General features: G+C 32.4%; 2 protein-coding genes across 2 annotated transcripts; one reads left to right on the plus strand and one right to left on the minus strand.

Annotated features, from left to right (window-relative positions):
* Window positions 1–433: 433 nt before the first annotated feature.
* LOC140044658 (NADPH--cytochrome P450 reductase-like) lies at window positions 434–20,808 on the minus strand. The gene is made up of 15 exons (XM_072089265.1): window positions 20,718–20,808; window positions 16,115–16,290; window positions 15,662–15,716; window positions 15,221–15,349; window positions 14,643–14,792; window positions 14,343–14,467; window positions 12,299–12,388; window positions 11,595–11,693; window positions 7,451–7,567; window positions 6,198–6,316; window positions 4,965–5,146; window positions 4,248–4,397; window positions 3,809–4,076; window positions 3,086–3,314; window positions 434–2,185 (listed from the first exon to the last, which is right to left on the minus strand). The coding sequence occupies exons 2-15, from the start codon at window positions 16,282–16,284 to the stop codon at window positions 2,041–2,043; spliced, it is 2,028 nt and encodes a 675-aa protein (XP_071945366.1). The 5' UTR covers window positions 16,285–16,290; window positions 20,718–20,808; the 3' UTR covers window positions 434–2,040.
* On the plus strand, window positions 8,407–11,416 carry LOC140043260 (toll-like receptor 4). Its single transcript, XM_072087762.1, has 3 exons — window positions 8,407–8,440; window positions 9,456–10,416; window positions 10,772–11,416. The coding sequence occupies exons 1-3, from the start codon at window positions 8,407–8,409 to the stop codon at window positions 11,322–11,324; spliced, it is 1,548 nt and encodes a 515-aa protein (XP_071943863.1). The 3' UTR covers window positions 11,325–11,416.
* Window positions 20,809–22,056: the final 1,248 nt, after the last annotated feature.

Here is a 22,056-nt window from a genome sequence, read left to right on the forward strand (position 1 = left end):
TATAGCTCACTATGTCGGTTGGTCTTCTCGGATAAAGACTATAAACCGTAGGTCCAGTGTATTCATATTGCTCGTGTGCACTTTAAAGAACCCAGTACATCTTTCGAGACGAGTAGGGGATTATCCCGGCGTACTTGTTCACACACACACTGTCGTGGACAGACGTAATGGCACAATGTGACCCTTAGGGGAGAAGAATGTTGTTGAAAAGGTGTAAAATCTAAGTCCACAGTACTCTGATCTTCATGAAATAGCACTATATAAATGTCGCATTGCATTACATTGGTCGGTTAACTTGAGCACGCCACTGCAGCCATGTATATGGCCTTGTTTTTTATGAATCATATTCCCACTGATCAGGAATTTGGATGGGAAGCTACACTCCTTGATGGAAAAAAAACAGTACACATAAGATTACATATATGGTTATTTTATTATTTTCAATCAAAAATCGTCTATTAACATTCATTATCAGTCTTAAATGTTATATTCAGTAATCAACATATAATAGAATAATTGCTTTTATCTACATTTTTGTTACAAAATAGTGCTTATTAGAACATATTGAGAAACGCCATCACCAAGAACATACAGAATCAAGTAAAGGGTTGGTATCTCGGTAGCAACCAGAGGGGAAGAAAAGCCCATCATAGAGGGTAAAAAGAGTATAACCTTCATCCCATCATAGAGGGGTAGGAAAAGGTAGATATATTTGTTAGACTTTCTTTTTAGAAGTAACATTTTTACAAATGTACTCCTCCTCAGCGGAAAGCTCTGCCTACACTATCAAACTTTATGTGACAAAAAAAGCGTGATGTGGCTATAATGGACATGTCAAATCACTACCATATTTGGGCACATCAAACTAGTTTGATAGTGTGGACAGAGCTTAACATGAGTAGAAAGATAACATTTTGTTGTATGGAATTTCTGTATACTTTGATTGAACTCATCTGTAATTAATTGGCTTCAGATTAAACTCCGATAACAGACAAAAATAGATATTTCAGGGCCAAAAAATAATAGAAACTTGTAGATTATGCTGAAATAGTAGAGTGCGCGCAACAATAACCAGGAGATTCAGGCGGCCTAAGTACTGTATGTCCAATCCAATGATATTTATAGAAAAATGATTCAGCACTTTTACTTTCACTCAACAACAGTTAAACATAATCGAGACAAACTTTAAACCGATTTTTATCATAATTATTTTCTCACTTTTTCGATATAAATACCCAAAACCTAATGGTAGTAGGAACCAGTTTAACTGTAATTTTTTGTGTTCCCTTCATTTTTTCGCATTTATATATTTTTGTCTTTGTTCTATGAGCTCTTAGATTAAGATTTTTTTTTCTCTTTTTTGCTATGAATATATTATGTCACCATGATATTCCAAAATAAAAAGATGAATGAATTTCAACTTTTTTTTAAAAATTATGCTGCGCATGCGTCATCAACCGATATCCAGGAATATTGCGTCGGAGGGTGAATAAAAATAAAGGTGTTTTACAGGACAGAGACAGTAATCTCTATTTTACAGTAGATCCACAAATACAATAATGCAAAAGAATACTTAAGTGCAGATATATCAAACATTATTAGTAATATTAGCACTTACCATACTTGGGTATAATAGGTATACCTACATGAGTATGGCTTTATTTTTTACAAATTATTATTTGATAAATAAATTAGAATACTATATTTCATATAACTTTAATGATCTATCACTGAACATTCAAATATCTTCTAATTTCCCAATTATTGATCACAAAATTGAAACACAGAAGACGAAAAAAAACCACAAAACCCAACCATCGTGAAAATAAAACATATCCTAAAACACATAAAGATTTAATTTTTTTTAAAGAAACACAATTAGTCATGAATACAATTTTATTATTATTATTCAATAATTTAAAAATACAATTTTTGTCATTTTTTCCACACATTTGCATTTGAAAGCGCCAAATCTACCACAAACAATTTTATTATGTAGACGATTGCAAATAAAAAAATAATCTTTCCTCAACTTTGTCACTAACTCCACACATCACACGAGTAACGTCCCTTTGATTGCATTTTCTTTAAGTAGTCTTCGGCAGCTGATGATGTCAGTTCTCCTTTCTCAGTGATGATTCCTCGTATAGTCTTCAAGACATCTGGTGCCATGTTACGTGCATCACTAAAAGTTTAAAAAGAAAAACAAAAATAGGAATTTGTTTTTATCAAATATATCATGATTGAAATAAAACTTGTAAAATGTGCTTTTTTAAGGTCAATGACATTAAGTCATTGGACCCGACATACAACATGGTAATATGCATCAATGTTTGAAACACTAAATTTATCCCATCATAATTGGTAAAAGGACTGCTTGCACTCTTTAGTTGTGTCCTGTGTTTCAAAATTAGGACATTTTGAAATCGAGGCTATTAAGAAATTTGGCGTGGACACTCTCATTATTCTAAACAAAAAGCCAAACTATACTACTACTACTACTACTACTACTGTACTACAACTACTACTGCTACTAAAGCTTGGTTCCCAGTAGAACGTAACGCAAGGACGTAAACGCAACGCAAGCGTTTCAACCAATGACAAGCGAAGTTATAGACAGTTAGCAATCACAAGCGAATAAGCCATCGCTTGTGATTGGTCAGTTCACTTGCGTTGCGTTACGTCCTTGTGTTGCGTCGCTAGTGAGAACCACGCTTAACAAGGTATTAGTTGAAATCACCTCCTCATGTATTGAGGTATCACAGTTATACAATAAGGAATTAAACCTAGATAGCCTACAAATTACGTTCAAAACAGATCATGGAAAACCTTTATAATTATTGGTTGTTTATGAAGACAGCTACAAAATATTGCTTGACATGTTTATTCATGCAGAAAATTCTGTTTGTGTTCTCTATTAATTTAAAATCGAATCGGAATTCTTGAAAACGTACTAATTCAGCAGCAATCGCATCCGATATCCGATAAAAGTATAGCAGCCATGAACAAAAAAATATTATTTTCACTCCCAGAGAAAGCGCATACGCAATTTTATTTTAATTAGCATTCGAATAAGACTACTCACCCACAAACGTATATATGTGCTCCCTTTTCTATCAATTTCCAAACCTTATCAGCTTCTTCCTTCAGTAAATCTTGTACGTAACGCTTTTTCTCTTGATCACGTGAAAACGCCACAAACATATCCGTCAATGTACCATTGTTAACATACTCTTTCAATTCATCTTGGTAGATGAAATCCTCTGATGCTTTTCGGCAACCAAAAAATAAAACTGTCTCTCCGACATCTTTCCCTATAGACCATAATAAATTGAATACATCAATAATCAATGAAAAACATAAACATAAAATCTATATTTTGGTACTGTATTTCCACGAAAAAAAATTAACAGTCCAACAGTCTTTCTGCATATGTTTGTGTGCACAGAAAGACTTTTTGACTCGACATCTGTATAGTTGTGAGGTGCATCGTGAAAGTGAAAGGTTCTAAAGATCCAGGGAAGCATGAACAAAACAATAGGGCGCTTTCAATTTGTGACGACAACTGACAACCCAAGTCTAGACTAACCTAGGTCAGGTCAATTGATGTGTGGTTGATCGTCATTTGGACCTAGAAACCATCCATGCCATGATGCTGTAAAGCTCTCAAACTTTATATGAACATGATGTCATATCACTACCATATTTGGGTTTTTTTGTGTTAAACTAGTGTAGTGACCGCGCAGTGTCACTAAACTCGTTTGATAGTGCAGACAGAGCTCTTTAGCCTAATTCTCTATTCACTCACCATCTTTCCTAAGTGCACTCCTCTCTTGTATAAATCCACGGAATGGCGCCAGACCTGTTCCTGGTCCAATCATGATCACAGGGACTGTATGCTTGAATGGTAACCTAAACTGCGATTTACGGACATACACAGGAACTTTTGGAGCGTTTTCCGGCCCGTTTGGAATTTTATCCTTTAACCAACTTGTTGCCACGCCAAGATTGGTGCGATTGGTGAGTGTTTTATATTCAACTAAGACGGCAGTTATGTGAATACTATTAGGATGCAGCTAGATTGATACAAATAATACACTATTAAAATATAATATTTTTTTTTCATATTTTTATAAATTAGGTACTTTAAATATAAAGCATCACAAAGAAAATGTTATTTTTATGTATTCACAAGCAATGCGTAGCAAAAAAAAAACATAAATTGGGTAGTTGAACAAGAAACTCACCTTTGGAGATGAAGATATGGAATAATATCTGGCCTGTAACCGTGGTAACAACTCACAAAGATGATCCAGAGGAGGTTTGCATGATGGGATATCTTCAAGTATTGCCAAAATGTTCCTATGTGATTTTACAACCCAGTCACTATACTCTTTCTGGAAAACAATACATTTTTCATTATAAACAATATTAATCAATTTGAAAATGAACCTGGCAATAGTTAAAAATTCCTCAACTTGTAAAAAAAACTTCACATTATGAATAAGAAAAAGTAGTATTTATTTTATTTATTTATTTTATTCAGTTGAAAACCAACAGCGATGCAACCGCCACTAACAGGTTGAATCTAAACATAATAAACTATAAAATGTATTCAAATAAGCAACAATAACATAAACAAAGATCACAACATTAAAGAGATTTAACATTTCACCCTTAAATACATTTAAACTATCATAAAATAAATCAATAATGAATCATTATTATGAATTTAAATAACAAAATCTCATCAAACCAGTTTGTTACAAACAAGGCAATATTGCATGACTAACCAATGCAATTTCTATAACAACAAATAATTGTAATCATGGAGCTAGAAATATATATCAAAGGTTGGAAAAATTTCATCTGGTTTTACAATAGGTATACATTTTTTTGGTTGTTACAAAAAGAAACCTTTATTATAGAAAAATATCATTTATCAATTTAATTAATAAGCTTACCTTGCCCTCTGGCGTGGCAGAAGAAATCTTCAACAGGAATTCCTTATCTTTAGGGTCTGAGCAGTATTCGGAGATGTCTTTGAGGACATTGGTGCGTGGACAGTTTGTGATGTCCAGATAGAAAGACAGAGCGGTGCGGTAGGTACATGGACACGGGAATGGGTGCTTCTTACTTGCTTCTTCTATATATTACAGTATACAAAAGCAACTTATATATCAAACTTATTACATTTAGCAATATACAGTACTTGTCTTCTACAGTTTATTTATTTTATTTTATTTATTTTATTTTATTTATTCTGTCTTTATACTCTGAATGACACTTTCAGTGCTAAAGCATTGATTTCCAAAGTTGTTCAGTAGAGAACATTAACAATATAATAAAAATAATTCAAAGACAACTAACACATTAATTTACATACAGTATACAAAAGCAACTTATATATCAAACTTACATTTAGCAATATACAGTACTTGTCTTCTACAGTTTATTTATTTTATTTTATTTATTCTGTCTTTATACTGAATGACACTAAAGCATTGATTTTTAAATTGGTTCAGTAGAGAACATTAACAATATAATAAAAATAATTCAAAGACAACTAACACATTAATTTACATTATTACACACACATTTACAAAAAGGTAACTATCTACCAAACATACAGAAAAAAAATAAAATGGAAGGAATTCAAGGTAAAAGGTAGTGGTAATATTTTGGATTGAATTTTTAAAAGTTGAAAGTGTCATAGATTAGCAGTTTGTTTTTGTGTCATTTGAAAGTTTGTTCCATAATTTTGTTGATTTGGTTGATTTGGTTGATCGATACGCAAAATCAGTTGGTTCATACAAAATAAAAATCATATGTGGCACCTGTTAGGTTAGGGTGATTGCCTACAATACAGGCATAATACAATGTGATACATTATGTGTCACAGACTTACAGAATTGCCAATGATAATGAAATTGGCTATATTATTATTCTGTCAGATTATGTCCACAATACACTATCAAAATAGTTTGACAAAAAAGTGTGATGTGCCCAAATATGGTAGTGATATGCCTAAATATGCTAGTGATATGACATCACTGTGTCCATATATGAGCACATCACATTTTTTTTGTCACATACAGTTTGATAGTGTAAACAGAGCTTTAGATTGGTTAGTATGGTGTTGTTGATAACTGAGTAATTGCTAGCAATTAACGCTATACTATATTCACCACACTTACCATCGACGTTGTTTAAACTGAATACAACATCCAGGTTTTGGTCCAGAATCTTGGCAATACCGTTGACTAGGTTAGCATTGTTAATGGGATAAACAGCAACATGATCCCCAGATTCATACCTGAAATAGAAGATACAAAATCATCTTAAGTTGAGCAAGAAACTCAGTATTACAACTTGGGTGAATGATTCAACACTGATAAATATAGCATAGCTAATATAGACCTTCCAGGCCCCTTGATAACCAATATTTGGAGTTATCTCGCTTTTACTACTAAGTTTCTTTAGTTATAAAGGCAACAATAATAAAGACCAATTGAAATATATAAAAAAAAAGAAAAAAAAAGACCAATTGAAATAGATGAGCCGTAACATTAACAGTAAACAAAAATATAGAATCTATGCTATATCTATGACGGGTGGGTAAGCAGAAACCAGCTCAGGATACTGTAGATACAGATTGTACGTGGACAAACAAACTTTTTGTTACAGCTCATCTGTGTAAATTGCCCTTAACGCATTTTCCACAAACACATCATTGGTATAGGTCACTCTGGATTGACAATGCTTTTATAAAGTTTCTTGACACATCAGTGTTAACTACTGTGCATAGTTATCAGGACTACAGAATATAATCCTTTTATTTAATAATCAGAGAAGTGCAATTTTATTTAATATTCTAACAAAGAAAAAAATAAAATATCTTTAAATCAATTCAACTGTTTTAAGTTAATGTTAATAATTTTATGCTTATTATTATTTGTATTTATTTAAATTAATTATTTCATCTTTCTTTATCTCTTCTCGTCATTATTTATGATTAAGTATCCATTCATTCGTTTCCTTTATTTCAGATTGTACAATACATCCATATACAAAACATACAAAACAAAAAGAGAAAACATTTCACCAGAAAATTAACAATACTGTATCATCTTCAACAAAAGCAACTTACAAATTCGTCACCGTTGATTTAACCTCATCTTACAAAATACGATTTAGCAATACAGAAAAACAACGTTAATGTTAACAGTTGGACAGCCATTTCGCTGAATTTATGAACAGATAATCGAACTCAGCGATTATCAATTTCAACTCTCCTCAGAGGAAGACTTTATTCTTTAAATTCATTATTATTGATTAACTATAGTTTTAATTAAGACTATTAAATGTCATGAATTCTGTTATGAATTGAGTCTATAATTATAATGTATTATAGCTTTGAGGAAACAAGCAATAATTAAAAAGAACAAACCTTATCTTAGAATCTGTAATATCAAACTCTATATGCATACACGACCTTTCACCTCCATGATGCAGTTCACGATTGGTTTGCACTCGGCTCACAAACGGATTCTTAGTATCAAATGGTCTGGAGATAATAGAAAAAAATATTGTATATTGTAATTCTACTTTGTTAATAATAAATTCAAGTGTGCTAATAATAGATGGATAATAAGTCAGTTACTGTAAAACCATGAGCAGTATTGTATACTGTCTACACTATCATTCAAACTAGTTTGAAAAAAAAAGTTTGACCAAATATGGTAATGACATGCCCAAATATGGCACATCACATTTTTTTCTCACATAATGTTTGATAGTGTAGACAGAGCTTTAGATTCAAGGCTGTCTGAGCCTAGGTATTCAATTCACTGTTTATTCATAAACTTAATAAATATATACATAGGCCTAGGTTAAAAGACAATAATTAATACTGTAGATTACAATTTTTTTTAAAAGAAAGAATAAAAAAGCTAAAAAGAGTAACAAATTTGATGTCCCGAAACAAATAAATATACTGAAGAAAAAACGCTCATCACAAAGTAATAAATAAAACAAATTGCCGCAATTAAATTATATTTATCAAGCTTTTTTAAAATGTGAATGTTAAAGCTTTTAAACCATTGTCAAGGTTATTCCAAAGGTCTACAATCAAATGAAAGAATTTCTAAAGCTCTGTCTACACTATCAAACTGTATGTGACAAAAAAATGTGATGTGCTCATATATGGAGATGATCATGTCATATCGCTACCGTATTTGAGCATATCGCTACCATATTTGAGCATATCGCTTCAATATTTGGGCACATTACACTTGTCAAATTAGTTTGATATTGTAGACAGAGCTTAAAAAATTCTTTCATGCCGTTGAACTATTAGTTCTATGTTTAACAATCAAATATGGTAGTGAGGGTACGTAAACAACCATGAAGGAAAAACAGTTTAATACTGCTACACTAAGTTAGAAACAATCCTTTCACATGATACGGCAACCTATTTTTATACTTTTATTTTTTTATTTATTTTTTTTTTTATTTATTCAACTTCTCACTAACACTGTTAGTGAAGGATCGGGACCAACAGGTGGTAAACACCTCTAAAACGGTCCAGTCCCAATTGCACAGTTTCTGTGTGTGACAGTGGCTGTGTTTGTGTGGACTAGTACACCGGGGTAGCCCCCTACTCGTCTCGAAAGATGTACTAGGTTCTTTAAAGTGCACATGAGCTATGTGTACACTGGACCTACGGTTTATAGTCCTTATCCGAGAAGACTCGTTCAACCACCAGAACCATGGAGCGAGTGAGCCTCGAACCCTTGCCGATGTTATGGCTACGTAATTACGGTTCCACTGTCTTAACCGCTCGGCCACTCACTCACTCACAAAATACTTGTGTACTTATGACCGAAACAAGAATTAACATAAAAACGAATCAATTATCAGAACTTTTGATTTCTGGTTTCTAATGTCAGTAATATTTCTACGCAAATAAAGTTGTCTTCACTTACGGTTTCACTTTCAATTAATACGCCCTATGAATTTCCTGATGCAATCTCCAAAATCATCAGTTATAATTATGTTTTCATCTTTCAGCGTAAACAACATTTACTAAATATGTTTAATGCACGTAACCTATACCTGATAATTAATGAATTTTTCATGACGGTTTGGATAGGGTACATTTTAAGAAAAGTAGATATGATTAAAAAGATGATGTTCCAAAATTGACGTCTCTGAATACGTCTTAATTCCTCTAAGATGTCAAAATGGAACAGTCCAAACAAGGAAGGAATTAATGAATATTAATGGCCAATGCGGTATTCAAATAAAGACAGCCACCAAGTTTAATTTAATTATTAACTTAGGTTTATTCAAGCATTTTAGCATTAGTGTTTTAACACACAAGTTGTGATTTCAGATTCTAATGATGAGGAGGTATATCTACTCTATTCTACTGTTTATAAATATCTTTTTAGTCGTTCAAAGTAAGTTTCTTGATTGCTTCTTTTGTAACGAGCTACAAAGTCAGAGAGCATGCCATGAGAGTTGTACATATCAGTATTGTAACGTCAACAACAAGAGCCTACTGTATGTTGAATGCTCTTTTAAAGGTCTTAAAGTCGTTCCAGAGATTGATTTGCACAATGCGAGCATCTACAACATAGCAGGGAACATTATACAGACATTGGATAACAACTCTTTTTCAAACGCTCACAATTTAAAAATCTTGTGTCTGGGAAAAAATGAATTAAATTACAGAGAAATCGCTTTAGGTGTGTTCCAAGGACTAATGAATTTGCAGTCGCTAAATTTCCAAGAAAACGTCGTACTAAGAAAGCTTCGCAAATCGTGGTTCAGTGACCTTGTATCATTAACAAATTTCAGCGCACCGTATTGTGGTATAAGCATGGTTGAAGAACATACATTTGCGAACTGTAAACAACTAAAATTGATCAACCTTAGCAATAACAGAATTATGACAATATACGTTAATGTTTTCCAGAATCTACAATCATTAACGAGACTGTATCTGTCAAATAACAGAATAAGCAGAGTCATGGATTTTCCATTCAAAGGCTCCGAGAAGTTAATGCTCTTGATACTACACAACAACCAGTTAACAACTATAACTAAACAATTTGGTCTACAAAATATGACAGGTCTGAAAGCAATCAATTTAGCCTTTAATTTATTTAGTTGTGATTGCCAATTGGTATGGTTTCTGGAGTGGATTAATACCACAAATGTAACTATTCAAAACACAGAGCAGACGGCTTGTGTAAAACCAGAGTTCTGCCCCGTCCTGGAATTTGACAGGAATGAGCTGAAGTGCAATACACTCTGGACTATTTTAACATTAGTACTAATTATTGTTATACCGAGTATTTCCATACTGATTGTAATCATGATTCTGTACAATTATCGACACAAAATCAGGTAAGATGGTGCGTACAGTTGGATTGAAATACAAGCCCTTTCACACTATAAATATCAATTAAGTAGTTTTCAAGCAGTCAACAATGCGCAAAGCGATATGCAACCAAGTGTATCTACAGATGCAAGATGATTTACACACAGACCATTGCTTGGTGAGTGGCAACAGCATTACGATTGGACGAGAATATACCCACTGTTATTAATGCATGTTTTGAAAGTAACTTCATCAAAACAGAAACTTATGTGACTTTGCTGAACAAAAACTATACCATAATTAATATTAGTGATACTACAGAACGTTGACAGCAAACCTAAACAACATTTATAGTTAATTTGCAACCTTTTTTGTTTGTAGGTATTGGAACCAAAGACGTATAAATCGAAAACAATACAAGAAAATTTGCAATGAAAATCCTATGCCTGTTAACGGTGTTGACATTCGATACGATGCGTTTGTCTCGTACCACGACATGGAGCAACGATGGGTGCTATCTGTACTTCAACCGACGCTCGAGGAACACCCATACAACTTTAAGCTCTGCTTAGACTACCGCGACTTTATAGCTGGTGAAAAAATCATCGACAACATAGAAAATGCAATTAAATACAGCCGCAAAATGCTGTTAGTGGTTTCAAACAGTTTTGCGAGTGGCGAGTGGAGTTACTTTGAATTGGAAAGGGCGCGTATGCGAATCTTTGACAATCGGGAAGATATTCTAGTAGTCATACTTCTTGAGAAACTGTTAGCAAAGAACACACCAGTTCTTTTACAACATGTTCTGAGTAAAAATACGTATATTGAATGGTCAGATAAACCGGACAAGCAAAGGGTATTCTGGCTGAAACTAATCGCAGCGTTACAGAAACCAAATGTACGGAGAAATGACCAATTTAAAGGATGTTTATAAATTATTTGTCAACCCTTTTGTATGTAATTTTGTATCTTACAATATAAAGACTAACTACTGTAAATAACATAATTTCTTATTAACACTTATATAGATAGATGTAGATTAAATAAAAGTAGGTGCAATCCCTACAAAAAAAAGAAGATATATTGTTTGTTTGTTTCCCCTACTACTGTATTTTTATATTTTTTTTTCAAGTACTGTACTACAATAACGAATGACATACAAAAAAGACAAATATATGAATTCATGTGTATTATTAAGCTTTACCCTTTTTGCTTCTTGAGTGAGTTGAGTCTAGCTGGTTCTCCGGTGTAAATCTTTTCCTCTGGTATGTCTTCACGAACAACAACAGCGTACTGACGTATACTACAAATTGAAAGATCATCATGCGTTAATTTAACAAGCTTTCTCAATTTACACTATCAAACTAGTTTGACAAAAAAAGGTGTGATGTACCCAAATATGGTAGTGATGACATCATCATGTCCATAATGGGCACATTACATTTTTGTTGTCACATAAAGTTTGATAGTGTAAACAGAGCTTTAGAATAATTTGGAATATCGGGGGTAGTTTAATGAATTTATTTGGAAATATGAGGTAAAGAATTTGTAGCTAACAAGCATATGGAAATGCAGAGTCTGCAAGTTTCCGTGCGGTTAAGAACTGTAATTACGTAGCCTGACATCGGCAAAGGTTCAAGGCTCACTCGCTCCAGGGTTCTGGTGGCAGAACAAGTCTTCTCAGATAAGGACTATAAATCGTAGGTCCAGTAAACACATCTTGCTCATGTGCACTTTAAAGAACCTAGTAGTACATCTTTCAAGACGAGTAGGGGGTTACCCCGGTGTACAAGTATACACACAGCCACTGATCATAGTAACTGGGCACTCTGGGAGACCAGTCTTAAATATCAAATTAAAAATAACTGGAATGCCATATTATTGTGACCCGAGTATAAATGACCATACCTGCTTTCATCCCCTGTAGCCTCTACTCCGAAATGCTCACATACACTGGGCCAAAACTGTTCCTTCCAAGTCACAAAATCATCTTCCATGCTACAAATGGAAAAAAAAATTAACCTGATATTATTTTCTTTCGTTTATTATTTAATCTAATAAAATTTACTGAATATAGAAGCTTTTTTTATAATAAAAAAAAAATATACATCTGGTCAATGGTCCTTGAAAGTAGTCTTTTATTTCTATTAAAAATATTAATTTTGTTGGTAAAATAAGTAATTTAAGTTCCTTGTTTATTATCTGAATAAATATGAAACTAGACATCGTTAATAAAAACAACATCCATCTAATCAATAGTCATTGAAAGTAGTCTCTTATTCTTATTAAAAGTAATAAACTAGACATCTTTATACCGGTGCTGACTATGACTTCATCATTTAGGGAAACTGCATAAATCATTTTTAAGATTAACCCAAGTTTATATTGCTTTATCTGAATGAGTGTAGAGGGAATGAGTTGAACAATAAAGTCATATACAGTACATGTAAAGTCTTGTCTACACTATCAAACTTTTTGTGACACAATAATGTGATGTGCCTATTTATGGACATGATGATGTCATATCACTACAGTACTATATTTGGGGATATCACTACCATATTTGGGCACATCACACTTATTTTGTCAAACTAGACAGAGCTTTATAACTATTTCCTGAAACAAATGCAAAATGATGGGGATATTTGCGATTGACTGTCCTCTACTGAAGGTAAGGGGATAAACTCAAAATTCTATTTTGGGTAATGATGCAGGGTTGCGAAACCTTTCCAATGACTCATGTCACTTACAATACATGCTGTGTTTACCTAACGATAACGTTTTATTTGACTAGTGATTTTCTCTATTTTTGTGCAATCATTTTAAACAAATTTGGCAAATATTTGACAGCCTTTAGATGAGACCCATGGTTGGTATCTTGTTGAGTTTTATGAATCACAAATATTATCTATTATAGAGTCATGACTGTTTTTCTTGTTTTAACCATATAAGGAAAAACTAATTCTCACATCTTGATCAAGTATGTACAATGCAAATTATAACACAATGTATGGTTCAAAATCTTTTTCAAAATTTTCATAGAGGTTATTATTCATTTGAAACTATCAGAGGACACCCCTATTATATAAATGGACACTTTCCAGTAAAATGAACAAAGACCAATTATCTTTTAAAACTACTGTCAACACCTATTCAGAGAACACCTCCATTAAGGGTCCTTTTGACAGGGCTTCTACTATCTTGTCAAAACAATTCCTGTCTACTTTTTCCTCTCTATCTATTGAACAATTATATGATGAGGTAGCAGGTTAATCCTACTTAATCACACTTGTACATTGTATTTACTATAACATGGGAAATTTCCTATGATTGGAGAACTAAGATTAAAAACAAGACACTATTGTACATTGAACAGAACACAACTTCCTCGAAATATGAGTAAAAGGAGATTTAAATTAAGATTAAAAAAAAAAATACCTTTGTAAGTATATTGAATGCTCTGTCTACACTATCAAACTTTATGTGAGAAAAAAATGTGATATATGGACATGATGATGTCATATCACTACCATATTTTGGCATGTCACTACCATATTTTGGCACATCACACTTTTTTTGTCAAACTAGCTTGATAGTGTAGACAGACCTTAAGACTTAAAAAAAGGATTTTGAATGCAATTTCCTCCAATACAAGTAAAATGAAACAATCTTATTTAACAAATTTTACTTTTGGGTTGTTCCATTTCAATACAGGGATTATATTTAAACTATAGTTCTGCCTTTTTTATATAAATTGTCTTGATGAAAAGCCTATGTGATTTCTGCCCTCTACATATTTAGTAATTTTTCTATGTTAAGTTAGAAAAAAAAATGTTGTCAATGAAATATTGGGATAATTTATTTTGTAGGGGTGGGCTTATAATAAGGGTGGGCTTATAATAAGGGTGGGCTTGTAGTAAGGGTGGGCTAAAAGTATTTTAAAAGCACCTACTTTCCATCATCATCGCCAAGTCCAAGGTCAAATAATCTCTCGCCTCCAAGCTCTTCTAATTTCTTGTCAACAAACTTGCCCATCTCATTGTAATGCTCATATGTTTTGTTGCCAAGTCCAAACACCTATTAGAGGGATATTGAAATAGGTGATTATGATTGGTGATATATGAATACAAATACCCAAGTTAGTTTAAACAACAATTTTGCAGGTTGGTATTTTGTCGGTAGCAGACTATCAAAATAACATTACCAGGGTTGATGATGTACGTGACAATAACATTGAAAAAACATCTCTTACCGCAAATTTAAGTCCGTCTAAGTCCGCAGTACCATCTTGTAACCAGTCATAGAATTCTTGTGAGTTATCAGTGGGGTCTCCTTCTCCGTACGTTGCCATGCAAAATATCGCAAAAGAGTTTTCAATTTCTTTAATGTGGTTTAAATCTTCCTATAAATGAAACGTCAACTATTTTTTTTAATGTGCTAAAAGAACACAGTACAGATAAAATTGATTTGTGGAGAGGGCTTTTTCCCCACTTTTCGTTGAGTTATATCTCTCTTTCCGAGGAGAATAGACTATTGTCAGTTTATCCAGATAAATCAGAAACAAAATAGATATCAAATTCAGAGATACACAAGATTGATCACACTTCAAAAAGGACATACTTTATTAAACTAAGAATTAAAACAAATTCTTTGCTTTCAAACTACTATTTTTTTTTAAAGACAGAGAAAGGATCTGAATCCATCCCCAATTTAAAGTGTACACTATTGGGTCCAATCGACTTTAACCACATCACCAGTGGAACTCTGCTGCTACTGCTAAGCCTAAGCTAGGCCCCATGGCCATTTCATTGTTATGAATACTGTACTCACCATTTCGCATTCCTCAGGATCTTGGATAAGAGCTTTCATTCCTAGACGCTGTGCATCCTTAGCTAAACGGCCAGCAAATTCTTCTGCTGTACCAGTTTGGGATCCATAGAAAATTATTATATTTTTATGCTGAAAAATAAAAAAAAAGAAAACAGGCATAGAGAATACTATATGAATTCATGCATAATTATATTATTATATCGTCTGATTAATTGTTCATTTTTCCTTTGTTTTTTCTTTCGGGACCCCTCAGGATACAAACCTCCGGGTTTAGAGGGTTATCCTTTGCTCCTACTCGTTTTTTTGTTGTCTTTGTTCTGTTTTTGTTGTTTGTTAAGTCTGCGACTTTTGATGTACAGTATATATATATATTTCTGTACCACTGTTATTTTTATATGAGCAAGAAATAAAAACAAACAAACAAACAATAAAATAACTTACTGTCGTCTTCATTTTTTGAATAAAACTAGAATCAACTGCTTTCGTCATAGGTGCACTGGAGAAATACAATAAAATTGCATAATTTAAATTGTTAAAGAGCAGAAATTCAATAATTTGGTACCTTAAACAAATCATAAAATTATGTAATGAAATTTACTATTTTTTTCATACATTTTATATTGTAAAAACTGTTCATATCAGTGATAATGGTTGGTTTTCCCGAAAGCCTTTATTATATAGCAAGGTGCTTTTGATTTGTACAACTACATGTGCTCTATTTATTTCAATATTATTGCAAAAAAACAAGGAGAGCTCATTTAATATCACAATGAATTAAATTCATGAGATACACAGGAACACTTCAATCATAATCATAAATTATTCATAACAATTTAATACAATAAAATTCAATTTCATATCTTTGGTGGGATTTAAACTTAAAATCATACTCACGCTATATTGTAATTTTTAATATCGATAGGCTCTTCTTTCTTCTTTCCTTTGAAGAAAAACCAGTAGACGCCAAGACCGAAACATGCTGACAAAACAAAGATATCTAACAGACCGATATACGGTGCTGCCTCCTCAACCGTATCCGTGCCAACATCATCAATAGAAGACATTTTTAACTGAAAAATTAAATTGATTTTCAATCGAATGGATGATAGAGATGTTAAAAGATTGTGAACAAAGTATATTGCTAAATGTCAAAGGCAAGAATTTACCTATCAATGAACCAGAGAGTACCAGTAAAACACCCTTTGATACAGTATACTATGTTACCTAATATTTTAATCTTTTTGATTTAACCTTACATTAACTAGTACCATTCAAAATTCTAATTAACTATAATTTTATGTTGCGACACATTACATACCAGTCAAATTATTGAAGGTAGAAACGTGATTCTACAGATAGGCTGAGTTATTATCTACCTGTATCATGACCCAGTGGAACAGGGGTCAATGTGGTACATTCTGCTTATTTACAAGTATGTGTGATGTGATTATCAAAAAGGTTGGTGGTACAGCAGGTTGGCAGCCAACTTAGCCTAATTTCAACACTCCCCGTACTTGGGAAACAACTTATTTTGGGTCGATACAGTTAGTAAGCCTATACAAAAAATTCATACATAAATGATTAAGAATCGTCCAAATCAATTGTTCCCTGAGCAGAGCAGATTTCTCCTTAAAATTAAAACTTGTTTTTGTTTCCAATTCTAACCTATTGTATGCTTTCCTCTAATATTAAAATCAACAATTATTCATTTAGTATAATGCCTTCTTATACTACATTTCAGTGGCAGAAGTTACAATTTATAACAATTTGTTAAAAAAAAATTATTTTAAGATCAGATTTAAATAATGCAATTTCCCCCCAAAAAAGAACAGAGGAGTTAAATAGTAAATTTATTAATATTTATTAAATTCTATTTCAAAACAGTCCTGGTCATAATGATACAAATAAATCTGGGATAATAATAAGCATAGCAGATACAAATTTCTTCAATCAGACATATTACTAGAAATGATGAAAATAGTAAAAATATTATCATGGTAAACTCACATTCTTCTTCATACCAATGATAATTGCTAGAAGCTTAATATGCAATGAATGGATAAATTACAATGTAAACATCCGAAATAAATAATGTGCAAGATATTAACTTAACCACAGGGACCATGTGTACCGTAGGCCTACACACGAGTTAAAAAAAACCATGCACCGCAGACCTTAGACTTGCACTTAAATTAAGGGAATCCTGAACTTTTCTTGTTTTCTATTTATTATACATATTTTTAGATACATATTTGAGGTGTAATTTGTACATTTTTTTTATTAATTGTGTTTTTAAATTTAGGATTTCAATAGGCCTATTCTTTTTCTTTGAATATTAAATAGCGGTTACACATCCAATGGACAGACACTTTTACATGATATAAACCTCCGGGGGTTTATGGGGCTATTCTTTTTCAACCTAAATACCCACCATGCGTCCTTGTCATTCCATCCTTGTCTTATATTTTTATACAGTATTCTTGATGTATCTAATTTAGATGTATTGTATATTCAGTTCTTTTATGAATTTAGTGGTAAACAGCCATTAATTGTGACGAGTAGTGGTGGTGCGGTTTTGGAGTTCAATAACGGTAATTTGTATGGAATGCCGTGTGCGCTTTGATTGTCGTTGTTTTGTAATTTTTGATTGTCATTGTTTCGATCGACAGGTTTTCTTTTCCTCGGACGTAAATAACAACTTACATTATTAATATTATGTAATTTATTCTCTTTTTTTACAGATTGAATGTGATACGTTCTTTTAAACGAAATGGCGAATCGATGATTACTTACTTTAACTGTTCTAAATGATATAGGCCTATATGTTTAATAAAGTCAATAAAATACATTGTGGTGTTTGTATTGTATATTAATATAATATATAATAAGCCAATTATTAAAGATGTATTGTCCCTTGAAACACAAAAAAATGAAGGTCAAAATATTCTAAATTTAAATTGGCCATATCAAAGTAATATTAAAGTTATTCACTTTAAGTTGAAAATTCGAGCCAAAAGCAACAAGTTTACGTAATTAACAGGTAAATTAGTTTGATTACATTTCGTCTGGAAAATCGTCGCGAGCGAAAGTAAACAAAGATTTCAAACCACGAGTACGCATTATGCATATGCTAATTAGGATTGTTTACAACTCGTCACGGTAGAGAAGGTATTTTCACACAGATCATGAGGAAGTTTTATGATTATGCATACAGAGTAGCCAAACAAGCGCGTTTCATTATGGGGTATGTTTTGATCGAAAACTTTGACTGGAAGTCAGAGTTATTTTTTAAACAAAAAAACGTCTGTATTTCAGTTAAATGATTTTTTGGTGATAGTTAATAACTAAAATGATACTTCAAAATGACCCACCTTTTTTCGAAATCTGTTATTTTTTATTTTTTGGGGATTTTTTTAAGAATAATATATATATTTTTTCAATAAAGTATAACAAAATATATATATTTGTTATTGTATAATATATTAGTAAAAGTATAACATAAAAAGTAAAGTAACATAATTTAATTACAATAACATGATGACATCAATTTATTTATTTAATATCCTAAATTGTTTTATACCTTCAGATATATAAATATTGATCAATTTAAAATGAGTTTTAAATAATAAAATAAGATGTAAGTGTCTGTACGGTACGGTAATTAATTACGCGAATTTCTGCGAATAACTCGACTGGCGGCCGGCCAGGAATAGTGCTGTAGAAGGTCGCGTTTTCGTCTTTACGTTGCTTTATTGAAAACACAAACAATGTATTACGATGGAATAACACTTAAATGTATAACACACCCTATTACTAATCAATAAAAACAAGATTCGATAGTACAGTGTAAACTAAGCATAAAAATTCGGCAATACCGTACGTAAATTATTATTGCAATAATGTATAAAGATTCGATGTCAATGAGATATAAAGATTCGGCAATACCGTACGTAAATTATTAATGCAATACTGTATGAAGATTCGATTGTATGTAAATGAGATATAAAGATTCGGCAATACCGTAGTACGTAAATTATTATTGCAATAGCAACTGTAAAAAGATTCTATGAGATATAAGGATTCAGCAATACCGTACGTAAATTATTAATGCAATACTGTATGAAGATTCGATAGTATGTAAATTGGATATAAATATTCGGCAATACCGTACGTAAATTATTAATGCAATACTGTATGAAGATTCGATAGTATGTAAATTGGATATAAATATTCGGCAATACCGTACGTAAATTATTAATGAAATACTGTATAAAGATTCAATAGGAGAGTGCTCAAGAAACGTCGGGTCAGTTCAACGTTATTTTTTATGTATTTAAAAAAAAAAGGAGATAAAACTAAACAAATAAATAGTATGTAAATGAGACAGAAAGGTTCAATAGTATGTAGATTATGATGCAAACGTAAATTATTAATGATTCGATAGTATATGTAAATATATTTAGTTAGTTAATATTAAAATACAAATAAAATATACATTGATTTATCGGCAGGCAAACTTAAAGCCCCATTCCCTACGTTTTTTAGATCTAATTTAAGATCACAAACTATATTTAATGTAAAAATAATACTATATGGTCCTATTGCGATAACTTTTTTCGTCTTTAAACGGTTAAAAATGTGAAAAATAAATCGATTTTAATAATTATAGCGGCCCGCTATAAATCCCAAAATGCATTGCGCGCGGATTGATATTGTTGTTTTTCACCTGTAATTCGCCCACTTTTCGATCGATCGTGAAGCCAAAACAAATGGAAGACTCCTAACTTTTTAGCGAAAATACTGGGGTTTCCCCAATTTGTATCAACGGAGTCTGGCAAAAATAGAAAGACAATTAATGCAGCAACTATACAACGTCAGACTAGGTATATAGCTAGCGTACGATGTTCGTACGTTACCGATGTTTACCAGCTAGGCCTACAAAACTAAGCCTAGCTAGGCTAGGCCTGAGACCGTCCACGAGAGGTCGATCGCCGCGAGCTACTTAGGTAGTGCATTGTTTCTCACTTTTTATCATAATTTACCATAAAACGTACATTTAAGACAAGGAATGACATGGTTTAATGTTTTTAAAGTGATATATATGTATTATTTTCCAAAAAACGTCCAAAATTGCAGGGAAGGGGTCTTTAATTATTATAGAAATATAAAGATTTGATAGTACATGATTTGGCTTATATTTATTGGTTTGACCATACATACAGCTGTAACTCAACTCGCCATAGGCCATGGCGTTGACAACGACAATCAAAGATTAAAGCGCACATGGCGTTCCATACAAATGACGATATTAAACTGGCGGCCGCTTTGGTTTGGCGGCCGCTTCGACCATACTCCGGCCTAGCTACTAGGGCTAGCTTCCCCTACTTCTACTAGCTAGCCTAGCCTAGGCCTAGTAGTACTAGTTATTCTAGATCTACAATAATCTATTTAAATTTAATTCATATTTCTGTAGAATCCATACAATATGAACAGTTACCTGTTAATAAGAGAAATCTAATAGCAAACATCAAAAAGAGACAACAAATGACGACGACCGTCGCTGATCGACAAAAAAAACGGAGCACAAGTTTTTTAGGGCCGAAATAACCCGGAAACAGTTACCAACCACACACAACAATTCAAGAAGGCAAAGGTCATCTCATACAAATGACGGACGTACCTCCGCTAATAATTAACACTCTATAATTTTCAGATGTCCTATATAATAAAAACAAAATTATAGAAATAATTGAATAAATAATAACAAACTTTTTTGACAATAATTTTTAGATCGGTGAAACAGCACACTTAATAATATTAATAGTGGTGCAACTTTGGAAACAATTCACAACCAACAAAAAACAGTAAACATGCTAAATCTGAAATAATTTTGCGAAAAGTGAGTGGTGTAACTTCTATCTACCACTATCTACGAATGGGAAGAACATCTCGGATAGTTAGATAAGCATTGTTCTCGGCCAAGCTTGAAACAGTCGTTGTTTGCGAAGTGTCCACATAAGACAGCCCATGCTATAGGCCCTAATTTAAGTTAGGTCCCCTTAGAGATGATAAAGAGTGATGATAAGTAAGCGCAAGTAGGCCTAGTAGTATTATAGTGAACATTTATTATATTACTAGGTTTAAGAAATTAAAATAGATTAAAATCTCGAGTTAGGCCTATCTATCCTCTGTCGCTATCTCTGTTATCTCTGCTCTCTGCTAGATAGGCGAAGAATATACGGTAAATAAATACAATTACCAATTACCGATGAGTTATATCAGCAGACCATGCTATGATTTTTATGAAAATAAATATTTATATTGGTGAAGTCACAGCAAAAGCTTATTCAAATTTCGAGTTATCTGGTGAATACATACATTTCTTTTATCATGGACCATTTCTAAGAACATTATTTTTAATGAAAATGTCATCCATGTAAAATAAGTTTATAAATAAATAAATAAATAAAATAACAGAAAAAAAAATCCTAGATGTTTCCGGTAATATACATAGACGCAGCCCATTATTATAACAGGCCTATGGGGATCGGAAGAAGGCAACCCAAAATATTTACCGGTATTTATTTAGACGTTTTAGAGTGCTGTTTTGGTAGTGATACACATACAACGCAGTAAACAGTACGCAATGCTTTGGTAGTTTGCGGACCAAAACTATTAAATGTATTAAACTTATTAAAATACTTTATTTGGACCGGAGTTCGCTTATATAACGAAACCAAAACATGCGAGCGCATTCAGGATAATAAGGCGATTGAAATTCATAATTGGTTAAAACTGGTAGATACAATAAAAGTGAAAATTATCTACGAGTATCT

This window comes from Antedon mediterranea, chromosome 3 (genome assembly GCF_964355755.1).
Source record: "Antedon mediterranea chromosome 3, ecAntMedi1.1, whole genome shotgun sequence".
In the NCBI taxonomy this organism is placed as follows: Eukaryota; Metazoa; Echinodermata; class Crinoidea; order Comatulida; family Antedonidae; genus Antedon; species Antedon mediterranea.

Coding starts and splice junctions, on each gene's coding strand:
- LOC140043260 (XM_072087762.1), top strand. CDS start 8,407: ATGAAGGAAAAACAGTTTAATACTGCTACACTAA. Junction 8,441..9,455: donor GTTTAATACTGCTACACTAA/GTTAGAAACAAT, acceptor ATATCTTTTTAG/TCGTTCAAAGTAAGTTTCTT. Junction 10,417..10,771: donor AATTATCGACACAAAATCAG/GTAAGATGGTGC, acceptor TTTTGTTTGTAG/GTATTGGAACCAAAGACGTA.
- LOC140044658 (XM_072089265.1), bottom strand. CDS start 16,284: ATGTCTTCTATTGATGATGTTGGCACGGATACGGTTGAGGAGGCAGCA. Junction 14,793..15,220: donor ATCCTGAGGAATGCGAAATG/GTGAGTACAGTA, acceptor TTTCATTTATAG/GAAGATTTAAACCACATTAA. Junction 11,694..12,298: donor GCTACAGGGGATGAAAGCAG/GTATGGTCATTT, acceptor TTCAATTTGTAG/TATACGTCAGTACGCTGTTG.